At 35.9% G+C, this 26,121-nt stretch overlaps 1 protein-coding gene across 3 annotated transcripts in view; it reads right to left on the bottom strand.

The window, feature by feature from the left end:
- The window catches only part of SLC12A2 (solute carrier family 12 member 2), a 101,992-nt gene that overhangs the window by 23,132 nt on the left and 52,739 nt on the right, over window positions 1-26,121 (bottom strand). For all 3 annotated transcript variants that reach the window (XR_002825317.1, XM_004384298.3, XM_023738697.1), the window contains 7 exons: window positions 16,639-16,746; window positions 15,610-15,733; window positions 14,404-14,505; window positions 12,607-12,762; window positions 11,289-11,388; window positions 3,883-3,994; window positions 2,099-2,239 (listed from right to left, as the gene is read on the bottom strand). Coding sequence is in view for 2 of the 3 variants with exons in the window: in XM_004384298.3 (XP_004384355.1) it covers window positions 2,099-2,239; window positions 3,883-3,994; window positions 11,289-11,388; window positions 12,607-12,762; window positions 14,404-14,505; window positions 15,610-15,733; window positions 16,639-16,746 (843 nt within the window). In the remaining variant the exon portion in view is untranslated. The remainder of the gene's footprint in view (window positions 1-2,098; window positions 2,240-3,882; window positions 3,995-11,288; window positions 11,389-12,606; window positions 12,763-14,403; window positions 14,506-15,609; window positions 15,734-16,638; window positions 16,747-26,121) is intronic.

Below are 26,121 nucleotides of genomic sequence, written 5' to 3'. Positions count from 1 at the left end.
GTCAGAGCAGTCAGTGGTGGTAGCCGGGCACCATCTAGCTGTACTGGACTCAGTCTGGTGGAGGCTGTGGTAGCTGTGGTCCATTAGTCCTTTGGACTAATTTTTTCCTTGTATCACATTCTCTTCATTCTCCCTTGCTCCCTAGGGGTGAGACCAGTGGAGTATCTTAGATGGCTGCTCACAGGCTTTAAAGACCCCAGATGCTACTTACCAAGGTAGAATGTAGAACAATGTCTTTATAAACTGTGTCATGCCAATTGAGCTAGATGTTCCCCGAGACCATGGTCCCCACAGCCCTCCGCCCAGCAATTCAGTCTAAAGAAGTAATTTTTTACTGAAAACATATCTTCTCTGAAACCTATTTTTTTAGTGGCTCAAGGAAAAGCAGTTATTCATAGATTTCCATAACTGAAATCAATTTAGCAAGATAACATAATTCTAAGCATATTACAAATATCTCCAATTTCAATCAAACATTCCCACTAAGCCCTGATACTTGTTTCTTCAAATCTTTAGCAATTTTTTCTATACATCTCTCACCGAAATTTGCAGTTAAGGTATGCATTTAGTTTGTTATCATATTTTCTTTTGATATATTATTAAACCATTTTTTTTTACCACAGCAAGAAGAACAAGTGTTTCCCAGTGGTATGAAGCTTTTTGTTCTTGTTTTTGCCATTAAGTAAAAAGATTTCCAAACATTATGGTTATCTACTTAAATAATTAAGTTTTGGCATGAGATCTGCATTCCTTTAAAAATCACTGAAATAATTATTAGAATTTTGGCTAAACATTCTGGGTGATTTTGAAACGTTCAGCTAATAGTGATGACCTCAAATTATCATTAGTTAGTATCTCGGCTGAATTTATATTTAGGACAAGATTTGCAATTACCAAAAGTGGATAAAAATTTATATTTCAAATACTTTTAGTGGCAATTTTAGGTTGTTTTGGTCTACCCACCATTTTAATAACAATTTTTTTAAAAATCACTGTTTTTACTTCAAATATGGCTTATGAAGAAGGGAAAAGGTGTAAGAAAAACTCAGTACACAAGATAATTCTAGGCTATCTTCTCCCAGGGAAAAAGGTAGAGTTCTGCCTACACTGAGATTCCAGAAGGAGATCTGCTTGATTTAAAGGGCCACCATCATGGTGTAGCCTAAAATTTTCAGTAAGAAAATGGATTTTTGCTACTTAACATGAAGTTTTAAAATTGGGTTGACAAGTGGCTCCTGCTTTGAAAAAAAAGAAAAAGAGAAATTCGAATACACAAAATAAAGAAGTTAGCTATGCTAAGGTCCACTGCCAAAGGGCTCCTTAAGCAAACTATTGATAAGAGTGCCTTTCTAAAAGAATGAACCTTAAGTACTGTTGTAGAGACTGGATAGTTAAATGCTGGTTTAATGATTAATAAAAGCTTGTGATTTTAACTAGTAACTAGGAAGACAAGGCTTCAAACCTCTTTTAACTCAGCAGTACCTTAACACACTGAATGGACTCTTGGTTAAATTTTCTTTTGAAGAAAGGGGTTCCTGTAAAAATAAGACGGACTGTCTCAATGTATTTGTTTTTCCCTATAACCGTTAGGGCTGAGGAAACGGAGGTTCAGAGGGGTTACGTAACTTGTTCAGTCAAAAAATTCACAATAAATAGCAATGCTAGCCATTTAAACCTAGGTCTGATTCCAAATCCCACATTCTGGCTACTATACTATACATAAAACTGAAGTCTAAATTTAGTACTAGCAAACATACTGTGAGAAATACAAGGAACAAGAATTTAAAAAAAATTAAGAATAAAGACTGTCATTACTTAACAGTCTTACAAAAAAATAGTGAACCGGGAACTATCTGTGAAAAGGAGAGCAAAAGGCTAGGACAATTCACAAATAGGTTCTTTGCCTTAGCCATCAGTACATTGTTTCTCTGGTCCCTTAGCGTTCAAATTATACAAATCTTAGTAGTGTATTTTAATAAAAGATATTAAACAAAACTTCTTCTTGTGTCAATAGGAACAATAAAACCTAGAATGAAAAAGTTTTTAAATGTTTATACAAAGTTAAAATAAAGGCATGTGAAATACATAACACATTTACCTGCATCAAATACTGCACGCCTTCTCTCAAGTCATCTGCATGTACTGGAGCATAAAAAGCTTTCATTTTGTTTTTAATAAGCCATCGCTGATATTTGGCTTGATCAATGGACATCTCTTTCATGGCTTGTCTTCGAGGGCCCTTTAAATAAAAATATAAATGGTATCTTTAATTAAAAGGTAATATATCTCATATATAGAAAAATTATCCTGTTATACTGGCTTGTAATAAGGTGCCTAAATGTGGAGGGAGGGAGAAATATAATAACAGCATTTCATTTCTGTCTCAGGGAATTCTTTCTAATCCTTAAGACTATGTAAAGATATGGGTGATGGTGCAGTTAAGGCAATAGGGGGTGCTAGTAGAAGGGAGAAAGAAAAGGAAGACAGACAGACTTAAAAATCAATTAAAAGTTAGATACTACATAAATGAGAGAAACTAGGAATTACTGAAGATGGAGAAGAGATTGCTCAGAGTAATATAAAACCTTTTTGTTTTTCTACAGAAAGTCTCCTAGCTTGTTTTTTTATTTTCCCCAAATGTCTGAATTATCATTTCTCAAAAACAAAAAGTCCATTGCCTTCAAGTCGATTCCAACTCAGAGCGAACCAACAGCAACGAAATAACTTAAAAACATCATGGAAATTCAAAATAAGTTATATAACATAAAAGCATTTTGTTGCCTCACAATTCTGTTAAAGAAAAAATAGAAGCTTTGTAACTTGCAATTCTATTTTAATCAATGCAAGCAACACACAAAATGTATTATATACAAATGTATAAAACAAAAAACTAAAGTTTAAGAGCATCTCTAAACATGAATAAGAAAAGAGAAAAATAAAATTTATCTTTCCTCAGAGGGAAATTTCTCCACGTTTGTAATTTCTTGTGTTCAAGACTCCAACTTATCAGCTTGGAGAAAAACTGGAAAACTCCACAGGTCCCAGGTGGGATAAGTGTCTTACTCTGCCTTCCACCAGTTTCTACCTACACCCATGCAGAGCCTTGCCTTTGTCAATATTCCAGCAGAAGAGCAAACTAGCAGAGGCCGGGGCGTGGGGCATATAGCACACATTTCTAGCACCAAAACAAGATGAACAACAGAGCTTAGGAGAAAAGCTAAAGTTTAACAACAAAATTTCTTATGCAGTAACAGGTGATCTATCATCTAGTGACTGTTCTCAACAGCAAACATGCCAAAAAAATGAAAACTATTTTTTAGTAAAAGATGAAGGTTTTATCACAATTCAAAATATTTTCTGACTTTAGATTTGAAACAAACAAAAAACTGAAAGGGCAATTAAATTGTCAGTGTTTGAACTTGGAAATTCAGGATTTACCTGCTTTCCTACATACTGGAAATATTACTTCCCTTTCTAGATACTTATCAGGTTTTACCCACCTCCTCCTACCAGTTTCCCACCCCATAAGTAAATGTTCCCAGTATTCCTGGGACTTTATGAGAAATATCAATAAGAAAAACCAACACACTGAATTTCATCTAGGACCCTTAGTTATCAACAAATCGTTTCTCATAGCCAAACCATCCTACAAAGGCAATACAGTTTGCTAAAATCTACTCGTAAGAAAAACAAAAGATCAACAACTCTAAATTAAAAAAAAAATTTGATACAGTTGAGGTAAATAATTCTGTCTTCAAAAAGAAAACCAACAGACTTTTTATCTTGTCAAATTATTTCAGATTTAGAACGTTCCCTTTATTATAAATTATATGCACAGAGTGAAAAATGCTTCAATATAGGAAAAAACAAATTAACACTTACCATATGTACATGACCACAGATCATCAAACCAACATTTTTTGTGAAATCATGAACAAGATGAAGTAAAGCTGGGCGGGAGTTGGGAGCACCTGTCATAACAAGACACTGTGGCCTGATTTAAGATTAAAAAGAAAAAACAAAATTAGAGAAGCTTGGGTTTTTTGTAACAAGAACACAATCTCAAGTTATTTCTCTAAATATAAAGAATTACACTAGAACCTTCTTTATGAAATTGTCCTCACTACACAGGTCACAGGATTCTCACTGGAAAAGACGACTTTTAACCAGGCCTTCTCAGTGCATGAGAAATGCAGAAACAAAACCTCCTTGGAACAAACACCTTGCCAAATGTCCCTTTAAAATGATAGGTAAACTAAAGGACCACATAACCACAGCCTCCACCAGCCTGGCTCCAGAAGAACTAGATGGTGCCCAGCTACCACCACCAACCGTTCTGACAAGGATCGCAATACAAAGTCCTGGGCAGAGTGGGGGAAAAATGTAAAACAAAATTCAAATTCACAATAAAAGACCACACTTACTGGTCTGACAGAGACTAGAGGAATCCTTGTGACTATAGCCCCTGGACACCCTGCTAACTCAGTACTGAAGCTACTCCCAAAGCCCACTTTTCAGACAAAGATTAAACAGGCCTGTAAAACAAACAATAATACGTGTGAGGAGTGTGCTTCTTAGTTCAGTCAAATATACGAGACCAATTGGTCAACTCCTGCCCAAAAGCAAGATGAGAAGGCAGGAAGCGATAGGAAAACTGGACAAATGGACATGGGGAACTCGGGGTGAAAAGGTGGGGTACTGTCACATTGTGAGGATTATAACCCATGTCACAAAACAATCTGTGCATAAATTTCTTAATGAGAAACTAACTTGCACTGTTAACTTTCACCTTAAGCACAATAAAATTATTTTTTTAAAAAAAGGTTAATATTATAAATCAAGATTCTGGTAGGTATTACAGAAGGAAATTACCATGCTATTTTAAAACTATGCAACAACTTTTAATCTTCTAAAGATAATAATTCAGTTCTTTCAGAAAACTTGCAAAACTTCCTGAAAACATGGCCTTGCCTTTCATGTCCAAAGCAGGTCACTTCACTTCTTAGCTTGATAACATTGCAATTACTTCTACTTTGTGATATCAGCCATCTCTAATCTAGTTTAATTTTAATGACTACTGTCACATGAGTAAAACCACCTATGGTGAAGAAAGGTTTCTATTTGAACTAAAAGTTGAACTTCTAATTAACAATGGTAGAAGCCAAAATCGAACTCAACTGCCTTCGCAAACAAATGGCAGCATGACTTTCATATTATTTTCCTAACTTCTGATTTTTGCTGACAAGAAGGAGAAATCAGTTTTGTTTTAAGGGGGGGGCAGGGGGAGCCTCAGAAATCTATTCTGTAAGTCCAAACAGGTTATCAAAAATTCTTTACATTGAAAATTTGAATAATCAAAATAAACTTTAACAGAAAGCAAAAAGAAGACTAAAAATTCTGGCATAAACATTAAATTAACTGTTATGATAGTTTCTAATTATACTCATAAAATAAGCAGGAAACAATCTGAATACAGAGTAAAAAAAGAATACTAACTCAGAAATTTAGCAAAACTGGCTGAAAAACCAATTCTGAGAGTTGCTTTGGGCCACCAAATGTGAAATCAGGCCCTATGGCTAAGACTGCAAGTTGTCCTTAATATCCCAGTCTGCCTTGCTGAGTTTTGGCAGGTTACATGGCTCCCCAGCTAGATATTACATTTCCTAGAACTGAAAGTGACACTGTCCTATTTCGAGGTCGTGCCCTTTAAAAAGGAAGCTGCTGCTCTCTACACTCTTGCTCTTTTGTGTAAGCTAGGCCACAGACATGGTGGTGCTGACTGTGACCACATGGTCAAGAAGTGCTAGGGAATGGCAGACTGACAAAATGCAAGGAATGTGGGCCCTCAATGAACAGGTGGAACAAATCTACCTACCTACCACGAACCATCCATCCAGCCTCTGAACTGTCACATGAGATAAATCAATTTCCATCTGGTTTGAACCACTCTACTTTTCAGTGTTGTTGTTACAGTAGTTTAACCAATACTCCAATACACCCTGTTACCGTGGGAAATTAACTTGTATTTCCTATCTTCACTAAATAGCAAACATACCACAAGGCATATTTTTGGTATAGTTTTGCTATATGATAAAAGGTATAGTACAAGATATGTCAGAGATGGCTTTGGATTAATATGGCAGCAGGATCACTTGCCTTGATTTTAACTCCTTCCTCAAAAATTGCCACTGTATAATGAGATTCTTTTTTAAAGACAATCACAAAAATAGGGAGAACAAGAGCGGACACAATGTTGTTGTTGTTGTTATGTGCTGTCAAGTCAGTTCCGACTTATAGCGATCCTATGTACTACCAAATGAAACACTGCCCAGTCCTGGGCCATGCTCACAATCGTTGCTATACTTGAGCCCATTGCTGCAGCCACTGTGTCAATCTATCTCATCGAGGATCTTCCTCTTTTTCACTGACCCTCTACTTTACCAAGCACAATGTCCTTCTCCGGGGACTGATCCCTCCTGATAACATGTCCAAAGTATGTAAGATGTAGTCCTGCCATCCTTGCTACTAAGGAACATGCTGGTTGTACTTCTTTCCAAGACAGATTTGTTCATTCTTCTGGCAATCCATGGTATATTCAATATTCTTCGCCAACACCACAATTCAAAGGCATCAATTCTTCTTCAGTCTTCCTTATTCATCATTATCCAGCTTTCACATGCATATGATGTGACTGAAAATACCATGGCTTGAGTCAGGCACACCTTAGTCTACAAGGTGACATCTTTGCTCTTCAACATTTTAAAGAGGTCTTTTCCAGCAGATTTGCCCAACGTAATTCATCGTTTGATTTCTTGACTGCGGCTTCCGTGGGTGTTGATTGTGGATCCAAATAAAATGAAATCCTTGACAACTTCAATTTTTTCTCCATTTATCATGATGTTGCTTATTGGTCCAGTTACGAGAATTTTTGTTTTCTTTATGTTGAGGTGTAATCCATACTGAAGGCTGTGGTCTTTGATCCTCATCAGTAAGTGCTTCAAGTCCTCTTCACTTTCAGCAAGCAAGGTTATGTCATCCGCATAATGTAGGTTGTTAATGAGATTTTCTCCAATCCTTATGCCTCATTCCTCTTCATATAGTCCAGCTTCTCGGATTATTTGCTTAGCATACAGATTAAATAGATAGGGTGAAAGGATACAACCCTGACGCACACCTTTCCTGACTTTAAACCAGGCAGTATCCCCTTGTTTTGTTTGAACAACTGACTCTTGATCTATGTACAGGTTCCTCATGGGCACAATTAAGTGTTATGGAATTCACATTCTTCGCAATGTTATCCATAATTTGTTATGATCCACGGTCAATAAAACACAGGTAAATATCTTTCTGGTATTCTCTGCTTTTAGCTATTGATATACTGAAAGCTAGAAAGCCGATTGAAGAACAGTAAATGATTTGGTAGGTCAAGGAAAAGGCTAAATCTTAAATGAGCATAAGAGAAACCTATGAAGCTACCAGATTTTACACCTAAAATCATCAAAATGTATAGAAGTTAGTGGCAGCAGGTGCCTCTGAAAGTAGCAGGGCTGTGTATTAAAGCAACTAAAATAAGGAGGACTGGGTGAAAGTTTGCATAAGAAGCAACTAGATATACCCATATCATTTCTACTATTACGATGGGCAACCATCCTTCCCAAATCCTGTTATTGTTAGGTGCCATCAAGTTGATCCCAACTCATAGTGACCCTATATGACAGAATAGAGCCGTCCCACAGGGTTTTCTTGGCTGTAACCTTTATAGGAAAAGATTGCCAGGTCTTTCTCCCACAGAGTTACTGGGTGACTGAGTGCTTAACTGTTGTACCACCAAGGCCCCTTCCAAAACTGTTAGTCGGGGCTTATTCACTAGAGACAGTCTCTAGTCTGGGAGAGATTAGCAATAGCTGAGGGCAAAAGCAAGCTACTTTAAATAGGTGAATCCGGAGGACATTTATATTCTGTACTGTGAAACCTCCACACTCCTCCCCTACTTGGCTCTCAAAACTCTGGTAGCCAGAAGTACCTACAAAGCAGAAGATAAGACGATTCTTTTATGGGAAATCTAATCAGATCAAAAAGAAAGCCTTTAATATGACTTAAATTCCTCAAAGAACCAACACAGCCAGATTAATCTACATTAAGGGCTTCAACTGACAAGCCCCACCTTCTGATGCAGATCTTCCATCACCAAGGAGCACAGAGATTGAGACAAGGCTAAATGAAAAAACTCAAAGAAACAGGAAAGCATGAGAAAGAAACTTCAAAGAAGTAGAAGTTATGCAAGGTGAGGAAAACAGTATCTTTTGGCAAGTCTGGTAAAGGATGAAACAGTGATAAACACAAAGTTAAACAAGGAAAATGAAAAAAGATAATTATTAGATCCAGGGAAAACAAAAAAGTTATACAGGAAAGGAAAAACAATCATAATTTACTTCAGAAAACAGCTGTGAATTGTGTTTAGAAAGTCATAAAAATATAAATGCCAAATAACGATCTAATCAAAATCATGACATACATAAAAATAAACTGGGAGAAGGGGGTAGGGGAGAGTACACGTGTGTGGACGGGGCAGACGGGTGAAAGACGTCAGGAGATAGTGAATTAAAAATCACAAAGTACAGCAAGATAAGCACATTGTTTGGCAACATGAAGGTAAATACTGAAAGAATCAGTAAGAGTTGGAAGTGGTTGCCCATGGTGTGGAAGAAACAGGGATTAGAGGGGTGGAGCAACAACATATTTTCATGACAAACCCTGTAGGTTACTTTTTCCTCTTTAAATTATGTACATGTAAAACTCTGAGAAAAATTAGAAAGCCACACTGAGATAAAACACTGTTTAAAATGTTCCCATTACTATAATAAGACAAAGCCATATTAATTTATATATTATTTGTGGCAAATTGACTTTTTACGTAAAGGAATGATTTCTATTTTCTATCATACTTGGCATCAACTATCAAAATTGTGCCGTAATTAATGTCTTCCTTCCAGGGGCTCTCATTCCTTTTTCTCTTGCCTATTTCTCTCTACCCCAAGGCCGAAGATCTGTGGCCTCTGGAAACTTTTCATTCTAGGAAAAAAGGGAGAGAGAGTTCCATGAGAGTAACAAAAAGAATACACAAAGACTTTTCTTAGTGGGGAGGTTTGGTAGAGCAATCCTTTTCTGGAAGTAATCCATCCTTCAAAGTTCTTTTAAAGAACATTATTTTCCCTTTGGTTTACTGACACACATGGATCAAATGTGTTTGTTTATAATGCAAAAGCCAAAGAGAGGTAATTACTCAGGATTACAGAAAGTCACCTGTTCACTTAATTTGAACAATTTAAGAATGACAGCCTCATGATCTGACAAAAGTCTACTTTTAACTAAGTATAAATAATAATCTATAATTTCTAATAATCTATATAAGTAAATATTTCTGGGTTTAGATAAGTACAAATCAATAGTATTTTTAGTAATTAAATTTCATCGTTTATTAGAAGTGTATTAGACTAAGGAATAGGTTTTAAATTGATGGCTGGTAAACTATTATAGAGATGATATATACTTAAGGTCATTTACAGAGGCAAAAAGGTAATGAATGCTCTTTACCGTTAAGTTAATTCAAAACTAATTTAAGGCATTATCCAAGGCACAACAATTGGTCTCTATTTGCCTAGGACAACACAGAAAGAAGGAGAGTCAGGAATGGGGGAGGAAATGGAAAGTGTGGCTAACTGCCTTCATGAACAACTGCCTCCTTTGCCATGGGACCAGTAGAACTAGATGGTGCCCACTACCATTACTGAACATCTTAAGCAAAATCTCTATAGAAGAATCATGATCAAAAGGGGGAAAATGTAGAACAGAATTTTAAATTCTCATCGACTCCAAAACTTTCTGGAGCCATGGAGGCTGGATGAACCTGACACAACTGCCCTGAGACAGTCTTTAAAACTTAAGCCAACAACATCCCCACAAGTCTTCTCAAAACCAAACAATAGTTTAGCTTAACTAGTAAAAAAAATGTCTGCCTTGAGCATTACAGTAATCTCTTTTATTCATGGGGGGATACATTCCAAGACCCCTGAGGATGCCTGAAACCTTGGATAGTACCAAACTTTATATATACTGTTTTGTCCTATACAAACATACCTATGATAACGTTTAATTTATAAATTAAGTATAGTAAGAGATTAACACAACTAATAATAAAATAGAACAACTGTAACAATATACTGTAATAAAAATTATGTGAATGTGGTCCCTGGGCAGGACGGTGCGGGACAGCGTGGGATTTCGTCATGCTACTCATTTAACATTTTCGGACCTTGGGTAAAACCATGGAAAGTGAAACCTCAGATTGGGGGGTTACTGCATGCACTTTTAAGAGCTATCTATATGGGATCAAACTGATGACAGCAACTTGAGAGATTAGACAGGAACCTTAGCAGGCAGTGCGTTTATGTTAATGGGGGGAACGACTCAGAAAAGTAGGGTGAGAATGGCTGCACAACTCATAGGATGCAATCAGTGTTGCCAAACTGTACATGTAGAAATTGTTGAATTGGTGTATGTTTTACTGTTCATAGTCTCAACAAAATAAAATTTTAAAAATAATCATATAAACTAATTTAAGGCACTGATTCTTCATCACTATAACTCGTTTCCAGTTAGTCACTGATGAGAAAGAAGCAAGCAACATGAAAATACTTAGTGTCTTAGTAAAATTACAAAATAAAGTATGTCAAAAATTTTTATGAATTTCGTATTTAGCAGTTATATCTAAAAAACAAAAAACCAAACCCATTGCCATTGAGTCGATTTCAACTCATAGTGACCCTATGGGACAGAGTAGAACTGCTCCACTGAGTTTCCAAGGAGCGGCTAGTGGATCCAAACTTCCAATCTTTTTGGTTAGCAGCCATAGCTTACCGTAGCTCTTAACCACCGTGCTACCAGGGCTCCACCATAGTTACATAATTTCAGTAGCCACGGAGGAAAAAAACTGTTCACTTTACTATTACTCACCATTTCGAAGTCTTCATGTGTGAACCTTCCAAAATCCTCCTAATATTTTTCTAAGATAGGTCATTTTTCTCTTTGAAAATTTTTGATAATTAAGGAACATCAACCTTGTTTTTGAATAATTAAATTGACAAAGTCTGGCCAAAACAAAAAACAATGTTCTACACTTTTAGAGAACTTTTTAAGGAAATATCAGCATATGAAAATGTTGCTGAACAATAAGTGAAGAACTAGTTGCCAGCTAGGAGAAAATGTCTCTTTGTTACCTTACTGCTTACCTGAAGTTTTTCACATGGTCTTCTACTCCAGAAAGACGAATTGAATGCTGCAATGCACTCAGGTAAGTCAGAGCTTGTGTAGAGGATCCCCAGTTCACATCTGTGGGAAGAGAATGCTCATGTAGTATAAGAACAAAATTAAGAACCAATCAATAACCAAGTTGATACATACAGAGAGTCAAACAACGGTTTCATAATTTTTTAAATTAAACTATTGTACTTAGAACTTTTCAGTAGTTAAAGTCTAAGCATTATATTAAGTTCAATGTTAATTTTACTATAATTGCATTTAAATAAAAAGTATAATTTAGAAAAGACTGAGATAAGGCTGCAGACATGCTGTGCATGCAACTCACTAAGAGTTCTTCACCAAAAAAGAAAAAAAAAATTGCTTTTTATTGTTTATAAACACATACAAAGGTCTAAGGGGAAGAGACATAGCATAATTAGCAAATCTAATTATTTATACTATTTATAGTACTTAACTGTTCAGGTTATTCGAACAGACAGATTTTATTTCTTATTAAACTATTTGGACACCAACTAATTCTAGACATTTATTACTTTGGAGACTAACAGGCATATTAGAGAAAAAATTCTTCTAAAATGGTTAGAACAATAACTTCGTTGTGGACTCCATTTCTAGAGCCATCACTCTAATCCACAACACCTCATCTCTCATATCTGGATTACAAAATATCTCCTTACTTTGAAAACTGCTATTTTGCAAACACTCTTATAATCTCTTCCCAATCTATTTTATTAGGTCCAGCTTTCTTGCTGGATCTTTTGTCTGTGTAACACTGTACAATGGTTATAATACTGGATCAATCCTAATATTCCCTAGTATCATCCCCTTACCTGGAGATACCCAGCACTTATCAATATAACACATACTACGTACTCTTTAACTATTTACATGCTTGTCCCATATTCATGATTCTTACTACAGTTCTAAGATCACAGTAGGTAATATATATGCTTGTTAGGCTAATAACCCATAGTACTACAAATCGGAACCCTTTCAAAGAATAATTTTAAAATATATTAGTGCAGAATATTAATTATAGGAATTTATTATTTTTCTATAAATAAAATTTAGTTAAATGTATGGATAAAAATGAAATTACACAGGAATAAAATATCTCAAAGTAATCATTTCCTTAAAGATGCATGCATCTGGAAATAAAGTATTTTAGGTTTTATATGAAGTACAAGTCTATCTTTCTATATATACAAAAGAAGATGCTTAACTATTAAAAGTAATAAATTCTAGAAGTTTTCTAGCTTGAAATACTGAATAGAAAAAACTACTGACCTGGTTTTTTGTAGGTAACATAAATATACAGCCCAAGGACTATAACGTATGTAAGCAATGCCGCCCACCAGTTGATGACAAACATCACTATGCAACAAAGAATTGCTCCAATAAGTGATATCCACATGTTATAGTATTTGAACGCAGGGCGCCATCCTAACAATAACAACAAATTGATTACATAAAAATCACTCAGATGACTCATCTGTTTATATAATGGTACATGTGCATGTACAAAATAACTTTTTTTGTGGCTGCCACACTAAGAGGGCTTTAAGCATTAAGCGTAAGGCTAACGTACACCAGTAACGCCAATGACTATTACTGATCACAACTGCACTTTAAGATTCTTGATGGCCATAAAGAGGGCACCTCTATTTATTTCCATGTTACTCTTACTAGTTCTGTATTCATTAAACTCTTTACAAAAAAAATGTAAATCAACCAACCCTAGTAAACGATAAACACTAGAGAAGGTTTTAAAAAGGAGAAAGGTTTCCAACTGAGTCCTCAGTAGTGTGGCTTTATTTTTTGGTTTAACATGAGACACATCCATATACTAATGAACATACAAAATGGTTCAAACAAAATGTTCATGAGAAGAGTTAAAAATTCATCCACTTGCTAGAAAAACTAAGACTTGACTACAGAAACACCTACCTTATCATTTGGTAAATATTTATGAATTAAGCCCACTCTAAAAAATCTTAAAGATCATATTCTTAAATTTTCCTAAGAGAAAATTAGCATTCATATGCTTTTGACCATAGTTTAATTTTTGTTAAAAAGAACCCCTTATACGTAGTTTGAGACAAAAATATTTTTTAAATCTTTTCAATAAAGTTATATTTTTAAAGTAGTAATTGAAGCTAAAATGTTTATGTGTTCAAAGTCCGCATACTTTATCTTTACTGTTCTGTCTTTTCACTCTGCCTTCACAGTGCTTTTGTTCCTTTTTCATCTGTCCTGATTTCCAGCTGAAGCACATTTTATGTAAAAAGCCGTCTATGCTTTTTTCAGTTGATAAAGACTCCTTGTATTAGAACTCCATAGAACTCATTGTGTTAAAACACTCTGGAAAGGTTATACCGAACCAAACCCACTGCCGTCGAGTCGATTCCAACTCAGAGTTACCCTACAGGACAGAGCAGAACTGCCCCATAGGGTTTCCAAGGCTGCAAATCTTTATGAAAGCAGACTGTCACATCCTTCTCCTGTGGAGCAGTTAGTGGGTTCGAACTGCCAACCTTTCAGTTACCAGTTGAGCACTTAACTACTGTGCCACCAGGGCTGCTTCTGGAAACATTAACTATATCATAATAATGTTTTAAAAATTCAGTTAAATGGAAATCAGCTAAATGAATGAAAAAAAGTAAAAAAAAAAAATCTCAGAGAAAACTAACAGTAAAAGATTTTTTCACAATGTTAGTCAGAATCATATATTAATGCACAGTGGTTAAGACCTGGCTGCTAACCAAAAGGTCAGCAGTTCGAATCTACCAGCCACTCCTTGGAAACCCTATGGGGCAGTTCTACTCTGACCTGTGAGTCAGAATTGACTCGATGGCAACAGGTTTTTAAGTACTTTGAAGACAAGAAACAGAATATTATCGGTAAACTTCACAATAAAGAGATCTTTGAAGACTTACTTACACAATGTGATTGACTTGTAAAGACAGACTAAGCATTAACAAGCTAATCCCATAATAACAACTTTTAAACTTTGTTAGAAGCTTTTTCTCTGAAATCAAAAACACTGTCACATTTCTGAAACATTTTTAAAAATGTAAAAATCACCTGGAGATTTTGCAAGAGATGCATGGAATACTGAAAAATTGATCAGTGCATATGATGCTAGGAAGAAGTTAGAGATAATTGGAGCAATAACATTCAGTTCAGCTGCAAAAGAAACATGAGGTCAGTTTAATGACATATACATTTTTAAACTTATTAAAATTATTAAATATTTCAAACTTTTGGATGACAGCATAATGAACATCCCTATACCCACCATCCAGATTTAATACATATTTACATTTTGCCATATATACTTCATATACTTTAATTTTCAGAAATCCATCCTTAATTACAGTTGAAATCTCCTTATACCTCACTACTCTAAAGTTGATGTATTCTTTCCAATCATAACACACTGATTTGCTACACACCTATATAATCCATAAATATTATGTGGTATTGCTTTGGGTGTTTTAATTAAAAGTTATGTGAATAATATCATACTATATATCATTCTGCAATTTGATTGAGATTTATCCATATTAATGTATGAAAACCAAGATAATTCAATTTTTAACTCCTGAATACTATTCCTCAGTTTCATTCTTCTTTGGAAAGGTATTTACGTTGTTTCTACATTTTTCACTACTAAAATTTATGATACTAGAAATGTTTTTGTAGACACTCTTTGGGCATATATGGAGAGTTTCCATAGGTATATAGTGAAAAATAAAACTGCTAGATCATGGGACACTACTAAATATTGCCAAATTGTTTTTCAAAAGTAGATATACCATATGTACCCACCAGAATTACAATAAAGTTTCTTTCCACACAACCTCACAACACTTGGTGGTATTTTCAGACTTTTAACGTAAACTACTCTGAGGGGTTAGACAAAATTCTTTAAAATTTAAATGTCCAATGTCATCTTTAGCAGTCAAAGGCCCATTAGCTTGAGATCAGAGGCCAAAGTGCCAAGGGAAACAAAAAGTTTAGGGAGGCTTCACCTACGTGGAGAACACTGGGATCCTTTTCCTTATGCTATTAACACATTTCTTTTAAAGGCAAGAACCTAAGAGTTCACTCTAGCCCTAATGGGGACTTAGTGATGGTAAGAATTTTAGCAGACATGTATTGATCAGAAAGAAACTAACTGTATTCTAGGCAAAGTAATATCATATTTATAATTTAATAATTCAATGTTTAGAGCTAATACTAAAAATGTATCAAAATCTACATTTGTACACCATTTATATGACTAACCAATTAGGATGAATCCAAGTGCAATTAAGAATGTTAAGATGTAGCCACGAAGAGGTTCATTGTTTTTCCCATAACCTTTAGCAAACATCTGGAAAGCTGGGTAGATGTTGTCCTTACATAGAGCCTAAGGAAGAGATGTAAGGATTAAAGTAAGATATACTGACATTAGACATACAAATCTACTTACAATTACAATACGTCAATCAGGAATGGACTCCAAGTTTCTAATTACTGGTCCTCTTTCCTGTCTCACATTGCTTCACCTACAAAAATTGCCTCTTGCAGTCTGCTAAGTATGACATAGGTATGAAATACAGGTACAAATTCTAGCCTTAAAGCCAATAAAAATCCGAATTACAAAACTTAACCCCTTTTTTGAAAACATCACTCAATATTATTTTAAAAAATATATATTTTAGACTTTCACTACATTTACTGGGTCCCACTACATCATTAAGAACAAGGATGAAGAATCAATATTTCCTTTGTTTGATTTAGTAATTAAAGGTATTTCCTATTTAGTATCAACTGTTTAATGCTCATTTAAAGGGAGATAATGTCTATCTTATTCAACATTGTTCCCTTAGTAGTTAATAATTTGTGCCACATATTCACATATTAGGCATTCAAGTATTTGTGAAATAAAACACTTAGTCTGGCATCATACTAACTGGAACAAGATACTTCTTCTGGTCTTGGATTGCACTCCAAAGCCTTGGTAATACATCTTGAAAATTTATGCTTACAATGGCAAGATGGCAAAAATTCATCACTAGTTTTAAAAAAACAACTCAAAGAAAACACTGCAACAGTGGGTCAGTGCACAAATCTTTATATAAATATACATTCACATTCATATACACAAAATTAAATATATCTGTCTTGATATATGTGTATGCACATATCCTATACATATATAAGGATGATATGTATGATCAAAACATAATTTGAAAATAGTAACAATCGCAAGTTGAAAAAATATTACTTTAACTCTCCCTTTAATAAAGCTTGTAATGTGAACATATTTACCTGGAATATTTTGGGAGCACTCACAAGGGATGCTAATGCAGAAGAAAGAGTAGCTGAAAAGATACCTGCAGAGATTAATGGTGCGAATCCTGACACCATGCTCATTACCTTAAAAAGAGAGAAAGAGACACACACACACAAAAAAAGGAAAATTTTAGTCTTACAAGCAATTCAAAAAGGGCTCAATACTATAGTCATATTGATTCTAATGAAGGGAATTGCCATGTTGTGGTATCTATTAACTTGTTCTCATGTAACTGGAGAAAGTACATACATACATACCAAGATAAAGCAAATGGAGTAAAATATAAACAACTAGTAAATGTAAGTGAAGGGTAGGTACACACTCGTTTATTGCACTATTCTTTCTATACAAATTTGAGGTGAAGGAGTTGTTTGTTGGGTTCAGGTACTGTCAGCTTGATCCATTCATTATAAATTTCCACAGCAGTGAAGGATAATCCTCACTTAGATTCACTGTTTCATTGGTGAAGACTTAATCTTCCATTTTTATTGACTAAGAACACGCCAATTGACACCAAGGAGATAAGGAAATCAGATGTTAAGCTGTTTATCAACTATTTTACACTTGACTGTAATTTAATACCTTAAATCAGATGTAAAATTAGCTATGGAGACAATCCCTGGCCATAATGCAACAGCCTGATTCCATGTGTGTATAATCACCTTGTTTTTTATACCTAAATGTGTCTTCCTTATTGACTCAGATACCTCCAGAAGTCTCAGGTTAAATATGAAGAATAAATTTTTTAAGTGTTTTAAGAAACATCATCGACGTCTCTGTGAATCTTAAAGGAAAAAAGATTCATACAATGATTTTCTGTTCAACCCTTTAATAACAACTTAGTAGTTGTGTGTGTGTGTCAGATATTTTTTACAATCACTGTTTTCACAATGAATGCTAAATTATCAAGCATTGCCAATCCTAGGGAAGGAGACTGTAAAGGATAGATAAGATGGGTAAGACAGAAACAAATAAGCCTCATTTCCGCTATATGCATTTAACAGACCACACAAAACTCCATGCAGTCTACAATGATCTCAAAGTTAAATGAAGTGCAAGGGAGACAAATGAAGACAAAAGTGGGCAACAGAGAATATGATATATACAACATTGTTGAAAACAAGACAAAACTGACACACTATCAGTATTACATATAAGCTTTACTTTTCACCTTTCCAGTGTTGAGGAAGATTGTTTTTCCTTCTTCACATCAGTTCCGAATTGAGACAAATAATGTTCCATGCTTAGCACCTGGAAACCCTATGCTTCTTGGGTCTGTCAGGTTTCCTGCTCTCTAATTAAGCATTTACCCAATAACCTCTGCATTTCCCACCATTCAACAGTAAAGTATGAGTAGTAAGAATGATAACGAATGTAACAGTGATATCAGTGTTGTCTGCAATACATAATGGAAACAAAGATTCAAAAAATGGTCTAGTCTATAACAGGAGAGAGAAAAAAAAAGACAAAGGCCCACTAAAAGGTAAAAGTGGCAAGAAAGCAAAATAAATGGTGCAATTTCATGTGTGGGTGTGTGTGCCCATGTGTATGTGTGTGTATAAGATGATTTAGGGGTTCAAGAAAATCTCCATGGAACTGGGTCTCCCAGAAGGCAGGCAGATTTGGACATGTAAAATGAAAAAGTAGGTACATTCCAAGAAGAGTGAAACATTTAATAAAAGAACATACAGGGTAGGTGTGTGTGAATGTAATGGAGTACGGTCTACACAAAAGGCAGTGGGACAAAAGACTGAGCACGAAGGGCTTTGACTGACAGCCCAAGGAAGCTCACATTTTATTAGGCAATGATGAGTCTAAAGTTTCAGAGGAAATGAAAATATAGAACTATAAGAACCATAAGACGATATACAAAATCAGAAATTTGAAACAAAAAAGATAACCTAAATCACTTCTTTCTCTGAAGTATAAAAATCAATTATATGTAGAAGAATATTATAAAGTGTTGCTTTGTCAAATTGCATGATGGCAACTCCTACTTATATGCTCCTCAGTTATGTTCCTTCCACCATTCTTCATTCTCCAAATCACAAGTGATAATATTTTTATAGGCTTTTTACCATTTTGCATCACTTTCCAAAATATGTATTTTTTAAAATTTGTTTACTTAAATTAGAAAGCAGCTTTACTTAAACTAAATTCTTCTTTGCTTGAATGAGACCATTCTGACTTGATAAAGACAACACACTTTTGTATTTAAAGGCAACAACACAAAGATCTGATTGGCATTTTTCAGTCTCTGGGCAGGGCCCAATGTTTGTGCCTTTCATACACAATATCAATGTCAGAATTGGCCTGAATCATTAGCTGGGCATGAATACTTTCTTTCATTCCTTCAATTTTGCCTAGTCTTGTGACTCGAAAAAACAAACTTCTATTACATAACTGGATTCGATATTATTATCATTGAAAGTGCAGTCAATTGCTTGAAACTATACAATAAAAATGAAAACAATAATGCAAATAAAACTTTTAGTTAAAAAATTCATTCTAATATTTACATGTTGTTGTTGTTGTTAGGTGCCATCAAATCATTTCCAACTCATAGCAACCTTATGCACAACAGAACGAAATGCTGCCTGGTATTGTACATAAAATAGATATTGAGTTCTGAAATGCAGTAAATTCTCAACTATTCTTTTTACTGTCTTCATACAAGATTGGAAAAACTCTGGGAAACAAAATTTTTATTTTCATTTAATCAGTAGAACTTATCTATTCTGTAAGTCTACCACAGAATATTTTGCTTTAATTTCCTAACCTACACCCTTTGAGTTCTTTCTAGCACCCTAGGATTAATCAAGCAACTCTCAAAATAATCCCCCAAATTAATTTTAGTAATTCCTTCCTCTCTTATATAATCTAAGTTTCTAAAAAATCCATAAATTTGACAGATTAAAATTTGACTTCTCTTTCAGGACCTTATAGCCAACCACACCAAACCCGCTGCTGTCTAGTCAATTCTGACTCATAGCAATCCTACAGGAGAGAGCAGAACTGCCCCATAGGGTTTCCAAGGAGTGGCTGGTGGATTTGAACCACTGACCCTTCGGTTAGCATTCAAATGCTTTAACCACTGCACCACGAGGGCTCCTCAGGATCTCACAGAAGTAACAATAAAAACAGTAGGACAGGTAATCTCCAAATACATGAGAATACAAATTTTTAAACAGTTCATATCTACTTTAAATTGTTTTATAATGTTCAATAACTTTCAAGCATCCATTCAGAATTAAATTCTGTTGTTAAATGGCAATTTAGCCCAACATGACTTTATATGGGCCGTACAGAATTATATAACACTACTGATAACGATCAATACTTTTCAAAAAGAGCCTTTATAAATAAGAAAATTATGAAGACATCACTACTTAGAAAACTGAACTCATTTCAATTAGTGTGGGTTTTAAGTTTATCATTGCACTAATACTTCAAAAAAGGATGTGGCAAATACAGTATATGAAATTATAAAAGGAAAGATTTTCTTCATAAGTTAGTCTCTGACACACATGGGGTGTCGCTATGAGTTAGAATCGATTTGAAGACAACTGGTTTTAAAGCTATATCAATATTCAAAAATCAAATAATGCAGTCCATTATATTAACAGGCTAAAGAAGAAAAATCAACGCAGAAAAACCATTTTAACAAAATTCAACATCCATTCATCATAAAAACTCACAGAAATAGAGGAGAAATTCTTCAACTTGATAAAGAGCATCTATGAACAACACACAGCTAACATTATACTTAACGGTGAAAGACAGAATGCTTTACATCTAAGATTGGGAAAAAGACAAGATGTCTGTTCCTACCACTCCTCTTCAGCACAGTGCTTGAAAGTTCTAGCCAGTGCAATAAGGCAAGAAAAAGAAATAAAAGGCATATAGATTGAAAAGGAAGAAATAAAACTGTCCCTATTTGCAGATGACGCAGTTGTCTACATAGAGAATCCTAAAGAATCTACAAAAAATTCCTATAACTAATAACTGAGTTTAGCATAGTCACAGGATACAAATAAAGATACAAAAATATACTGTATCTCTATATATTAACAATGAACATGTGGACACCAGTAAAAATTACTGTTTATAACTGCTCAAAATAAAAATGAACTAATTAGGTATAAAATATAAAATATGTACAGGACTTGTATGTTGAAAACTACACCATGTTGATGAAAGAAATCAAAGAAGATCTAAATAAATGGAGAGACATACTGTGATCATGGATTAGATGACTCAGCATAGTAAACATGTCAATTCTCTCCAAGTTGATAAAGAGGGTTAATGCAATTCCTATTAATCTCAGCAAGATTTTTTGTAGATATAGCTAAGGTTATTCTAAAATTTATATGGAATAGCAAAGGCACTAACATAGCTAAAGTCATTTGGAAAAAAAATAAAGTGGAAAGTATCAATTTACCAGATTTCAAGACATATTATATAACTACAGTAATCAAAACTGTGTGGTACTGGTGAAGGGAGAGACACAAAATCAATGCAACAGAATAGGGAACTGTCTTAGTCATCTAGTGCTGCTATAACAGAAATACCACAAGTGGATGGTTTTAACGAAGAGAACTTTATTTCCTCACAGTCAAAGTAGGCTAAAAGTCCAAATTCAGGGCATCAGCTCCAGGGGAAGGCTTTTTCCTCTTTGTCGGGCTTCTTCTCTTCAGTGTTCCCCCGGACTAGGAGCTTCGCTGCACAGGGACCCAGTCCAAAGGACGCGCTCTGCTCCCGGCACTGCTTTCTTGATGGTATGAGGTCCCCCTGTCTCACTGCTCACTTCTGTCTTTTATATCTCAAGAGATTGCCTCAGGACACAATCCAGTCTTGTAGATCAGGTCCTGCCTTACTAACACAACTGCCGCCCATGCTCCCTCATTAACATCATAAAGGCAGGTTTACAACATACAGGAAAATCACACAGTACCAGGAATCATGGCCTAGCCAAATTGATACACACATTTTTGGGGGGACATAATTCAAACCATGACAGGAACACAGAAATAGATTCACACAAATATGACCAACTAAGTTTTGACAAATATGATAAAGTATTTCAACGGAGTAAAGATAATATTTTCAATAAATGGTGCAGGAGCAATTGGACAGCCATAGGCAAACAAATGAACTTCAATCTGAGGCTCACATCTTATATAAAATTTAGCCCAAAATGGATTATGAGCTAAAATGTAAAACATAATTTTTTAGAAAAAAATCATAGGAGAAACTCTTCAGGATCTAGGGCTAGGCAACGAGTTCTATGAATTGACACAAAAAAAACAACCCATAAAAGGAAAAATTGATAAACTGAACTTCAACAACACTAAAAACTTTTGCTCTGTGAAAGATCCTATCAAGAGGATGAACAGACAAGATGCAGAGTGGAAGAAAATATTTGCAAACCACATATGCGACGTGACAAAGGACTAGCACGTTGAATATATAAAGAACCCTTAAAACAGTAAAAAAAAAAAAAAAAAAAAAGCAGGTAGAAAATGGGCAAAATACATGAAAAGACATTGCATGGAAGAGGACAGAGTCAAATAAGCACATGAAAAGTTGCTTGACATCATTAGCCATTAAAAAAAAACAAAAACACTGCCATGGAGTCAATTCTGACTCATAGCAACCCTACAGTACAGAGTAGAACTGCTCCACATGAGGTTTCCAAGGAGCTGCTGGTGGTTTCAAAGTGCCAACTTTCTGGTTAGCAGCCAAGCTCTTAACCACTGACCCACCATTAGCCATTAGGAAAATGCAAATTAAAACCACAAAGATAAATTACTACATACTTATCAGAATGACTAAAATAAAAAATAGTGACAATACCCAAGTGCTGGCAAGGATTCAAGAAACTGGATTGTTCATACATTGCTGGTGGGAATTTAAATTGTATAGCCACTCAGGAAAACAGTTTGGCAGTTTATTAAAAAACTAATCATGCCATATGACCCAGCAATGGCACTCTTAGGCTTTTCAGAGAAATGAAGATCTGTGTTCAAAAATCTGTATGTGAATGTTTATAGCAGCTTTATTTGTAATAGTCAAAAACTGGAAATAAGCTAAGTGGATGGTTAAACTGTGATCCATCCATACCATGGAATATTACTCACCAATAAAAAGGAATAAACTACCGATACCCACAACAATCTGGATGAATCTCCAGAGAATTATGCTATGTGAAAAAAGCCAACTCCACAAGGTTACATACTATATAATTCCAATGATGTAACACCTTCGAAATGACAAAATCATGGATATGGAGAATAGATTAGTAGTTGCTAGGCATAAAGAAGGAGCGGGGACAGAGGGAAGTGAGTGTGCGTACAAACTGGCAACATGAGGGATGAAATATTCTGTGTCTTGACTATATCAAGGCCAGTATCCTGGTTAAAAAGGTACATGGGCCCTGCCTGTATTATTTCTTAGAACTGCAAGAGAATCTGCAATTATTCCAAAATAAAAAGTTCAATTAAAAAAAAAAAAATCCCAGTAACACTGAATTAGGGTGATGTGTACACAGCTTGACGAAGATAAACGATGCCACTAAAATGTATCCAAGAAAAAAGAACCTATTGGTAATTGCTACAGCATCTATAATTCTGAAACAACAGCAAAAACAACCAAAAAATATATATGTGGACATATATATATTATGTAGGCATTTATATGTATAGGTATTGTTACAGACTGAATTGTGTCTTCCAAAAATGTATGTCAATTTGGCTAGGCCATTATTTCCAGTATTGTATGACTGTCCACCATTTTGTCATCTGATGTGATTTTCCTATGTGTTGTAAATCCTACCTCTAAGATGTTAATCAGGCAGGATTAGAGGCAGTTATGTTAATGAGAAAGGACTCAATCTACAAGATTAGACTAACTCTTTTGAGATATAATGAGAGAAGCGAGCAGAGAGACCGGGGGACCTCATACCACCAAGAAAATGGTGCCAGGAAAAGAGCACGTCCTTTGGATCCAGGGTCCCTGCACTGAGAAGCTCCTAGAGCAGGGGAAGACTGATGACAAGGATTTCTCCAGAGCCAATAGAGAGAGGAAGCCTTCCTCTGGAGCTGGACTGAATTTGGACTTCTAGCCTACCAGACTGGGAGAGAATAAATTTCTCAAAGCCATCCATTTGTTACAGCAGCACTAGATAACAAAGACAGGTACGTGTATATGTGTATATATGTGTGTATATATAAAAATCAAACCAAACCCATTGACGTCGTCGATTCTAACTCAAAGCAACCCTATAGGACAGAGTTGAACTGCCCCATAGGGATTCCAAGGCTGTAAATCTTTATGGAAACAGACTGCCACATCCTTCTCCTGCAGAGCGGCTGGTGGGTTTGAACCGTTGACCTTTCAGTTAGCAGCTGAGTGTTTAACCACTGTACCACCAGGTCTCCTGTGTATATATAGGTTTATGCATATCAACATATATGCATGTATGTGACTATATGTACACATATTCATATATAAATAAAGCACAGAGGGGGTACAGTTACAGATACTTCTTAGACATACTCAAACACCTGCAGGACTGGTTTTCTGGGTTTGAAGGATTAGGACCACAAACTCATGGAACATCTCACTCAGTCAACTGGCATAATATAGTTCATAAAGTTAGGTTCTACATTCTAGTTTGGTGAGTAGTGTCTAGAGTCTTAAAAGCTTGCAAGCAGCCATCTAAGATACAACTACTGGTTTCTACTTGTTCGAAGAAAAAGAAAAAGAAAGAAACCAAAGACTCAAAGAAGAAATTAGTCTACAGGACAAATAGTCTACATGAACCATGGCCTCATCAACCCTGAGACCAGAAGAACTAGATGGTGCTCAGGTACCACTACTCACCATTCTAATTGGAGCCACGATAGATGGACCCTGATAGAATGAGAAAAAAATATGGCACCAAATCTCAGAATTCCTAAATATATATTAAAAAAAGAAAAAAGAAACCAGACTTATTGGACTGGTTTAGACTAGAGGACTCCCTGAAACTACTACCTTAAGATATTCTTCAAAACTTGAACCAAAACTAACCCTTGAGGTCACGTTTTAGCTAAATAACAGACTGGTTCACAAAATAATGATTATCGCTCATAAGGATTGTGAGCCTTTAAAATATCAACTATGGAAGACCTAACAGTCAACAATTACTTTAAAACAAAGATGAGAGGGTTGTTAACCAATGTCATAAAACAATATGTGTACTACTGTTGCATGAGAAACTATTTGTTCTGTAAGCCTTCACCTTAAGTACAATAAAAAAAAAAAAAGATGAGAATGTAAAGGGACAGGGAAACTAGATTAACAGAAACAGAACAACAAGAATGGAAATAATGAGAATGTTCATGCACAGACTTCCGGCAAAATGGCGCTCTAGGCAGAAGCACCATGCCATCCCTCCACAGCAAAGAACCGACAAACTAAGCCGAACAGAGAAAACAACAATTCTGAAACCCTAAAACATCAAATGAAGAGATAAAAAACTCAGCCAAGCACCAAATGGAGGGAGAAAACTGACAGAGAATGAAGAGCAAGGAAAGATTCATGCAGAAGTCCCCTATCAGCTAACGCAGCATGGATCCGCCATCTTGGACTCTATCGGAGACCAGCAAATGGGGGTACAAAAAGGCAGCTTCACGGAGCTTCCAGCGGGAGACAAAACAACCGGTAATTTGCAATATATGCTTTCCCACCCCCCACCCTTCTTCACCCCCAACTCGGCCTCCTCTGCTTCCCGTGGCCACAATCTCTTGTCCGGGAAGCACCAGTTGCTTGGATTCCACCCACCCAAACAGGCCAGCTCTCTGAGTGCCATTTGTTGGCTGCTGGTGTTGCTTTTTTCCACTTCTTTTGATTTCTTCCTTACCTCCCACCACCTCCCCCTCCTTTCGCTCAAATACCTGGCTCCGCGCGCCATCTTTGCTTCTTCCTGAGGGACTGCGGAGCTCCGGTAATTTGTGATATACGTTTTCCCACCCCCTACCCTTCTTCACCCACACTCGGCCTCCTCTGCTTCCTGCCGACACAGTCTCTTGTCTAGGAAGCACCGGCTGCTTGGATTCCACCAGCCCGCACTAGCTGGCTCTCTGAGTGCCATTTGTTGGCTGTGGTGTTGCTTTTTTTCCGCTTCTTTTGATTTCTTCCTTACCTCTCACCACCTCCCCCTCCTTTCGCTCAAATACCTGGCTCCGTGCGCCATCTTTGCTTCTTCCTGAGGGGCTGCAGAGCTCCGTTCGAGTGTGGAGCTGCTTCCTGGTCTGGGCTGCCACGCTGGTGGGATCCCAGGGCTTTTGTTCGTTTGTTTGTTTTGAAATGTTTGTTTCTTTTCCTTTCCTTGAGTTGGGAGCCCATTCTGGCCAGGCAGTGCTGCATGGCTTGGAACCTACCCCCTTAGCTTGCACAGACGTGCAGAGGGATCC

The sequence above is a fragment of the Trichechus manatus genome, unplaced genomic scaffold (assembly GCF_000243295.1).
Source record: "Trichechus manatus latirostris isolate Lorelei unplaced genomic scaffold, TriManLat1.0 scaffold00121, whole genome shotgun sequence".
NCBI classification, from domain to species: Eukaryota; Metazoa; Chordata; class Mammalia; order Sirenia; family Trichechidae; genus Trichechus; species Trichechus manatus.
The sequence above is the reverse complement of the archived record's forward strand: the minus strand, read 5'-3'. Positions and strand labels throughout refer to the sequence as shown.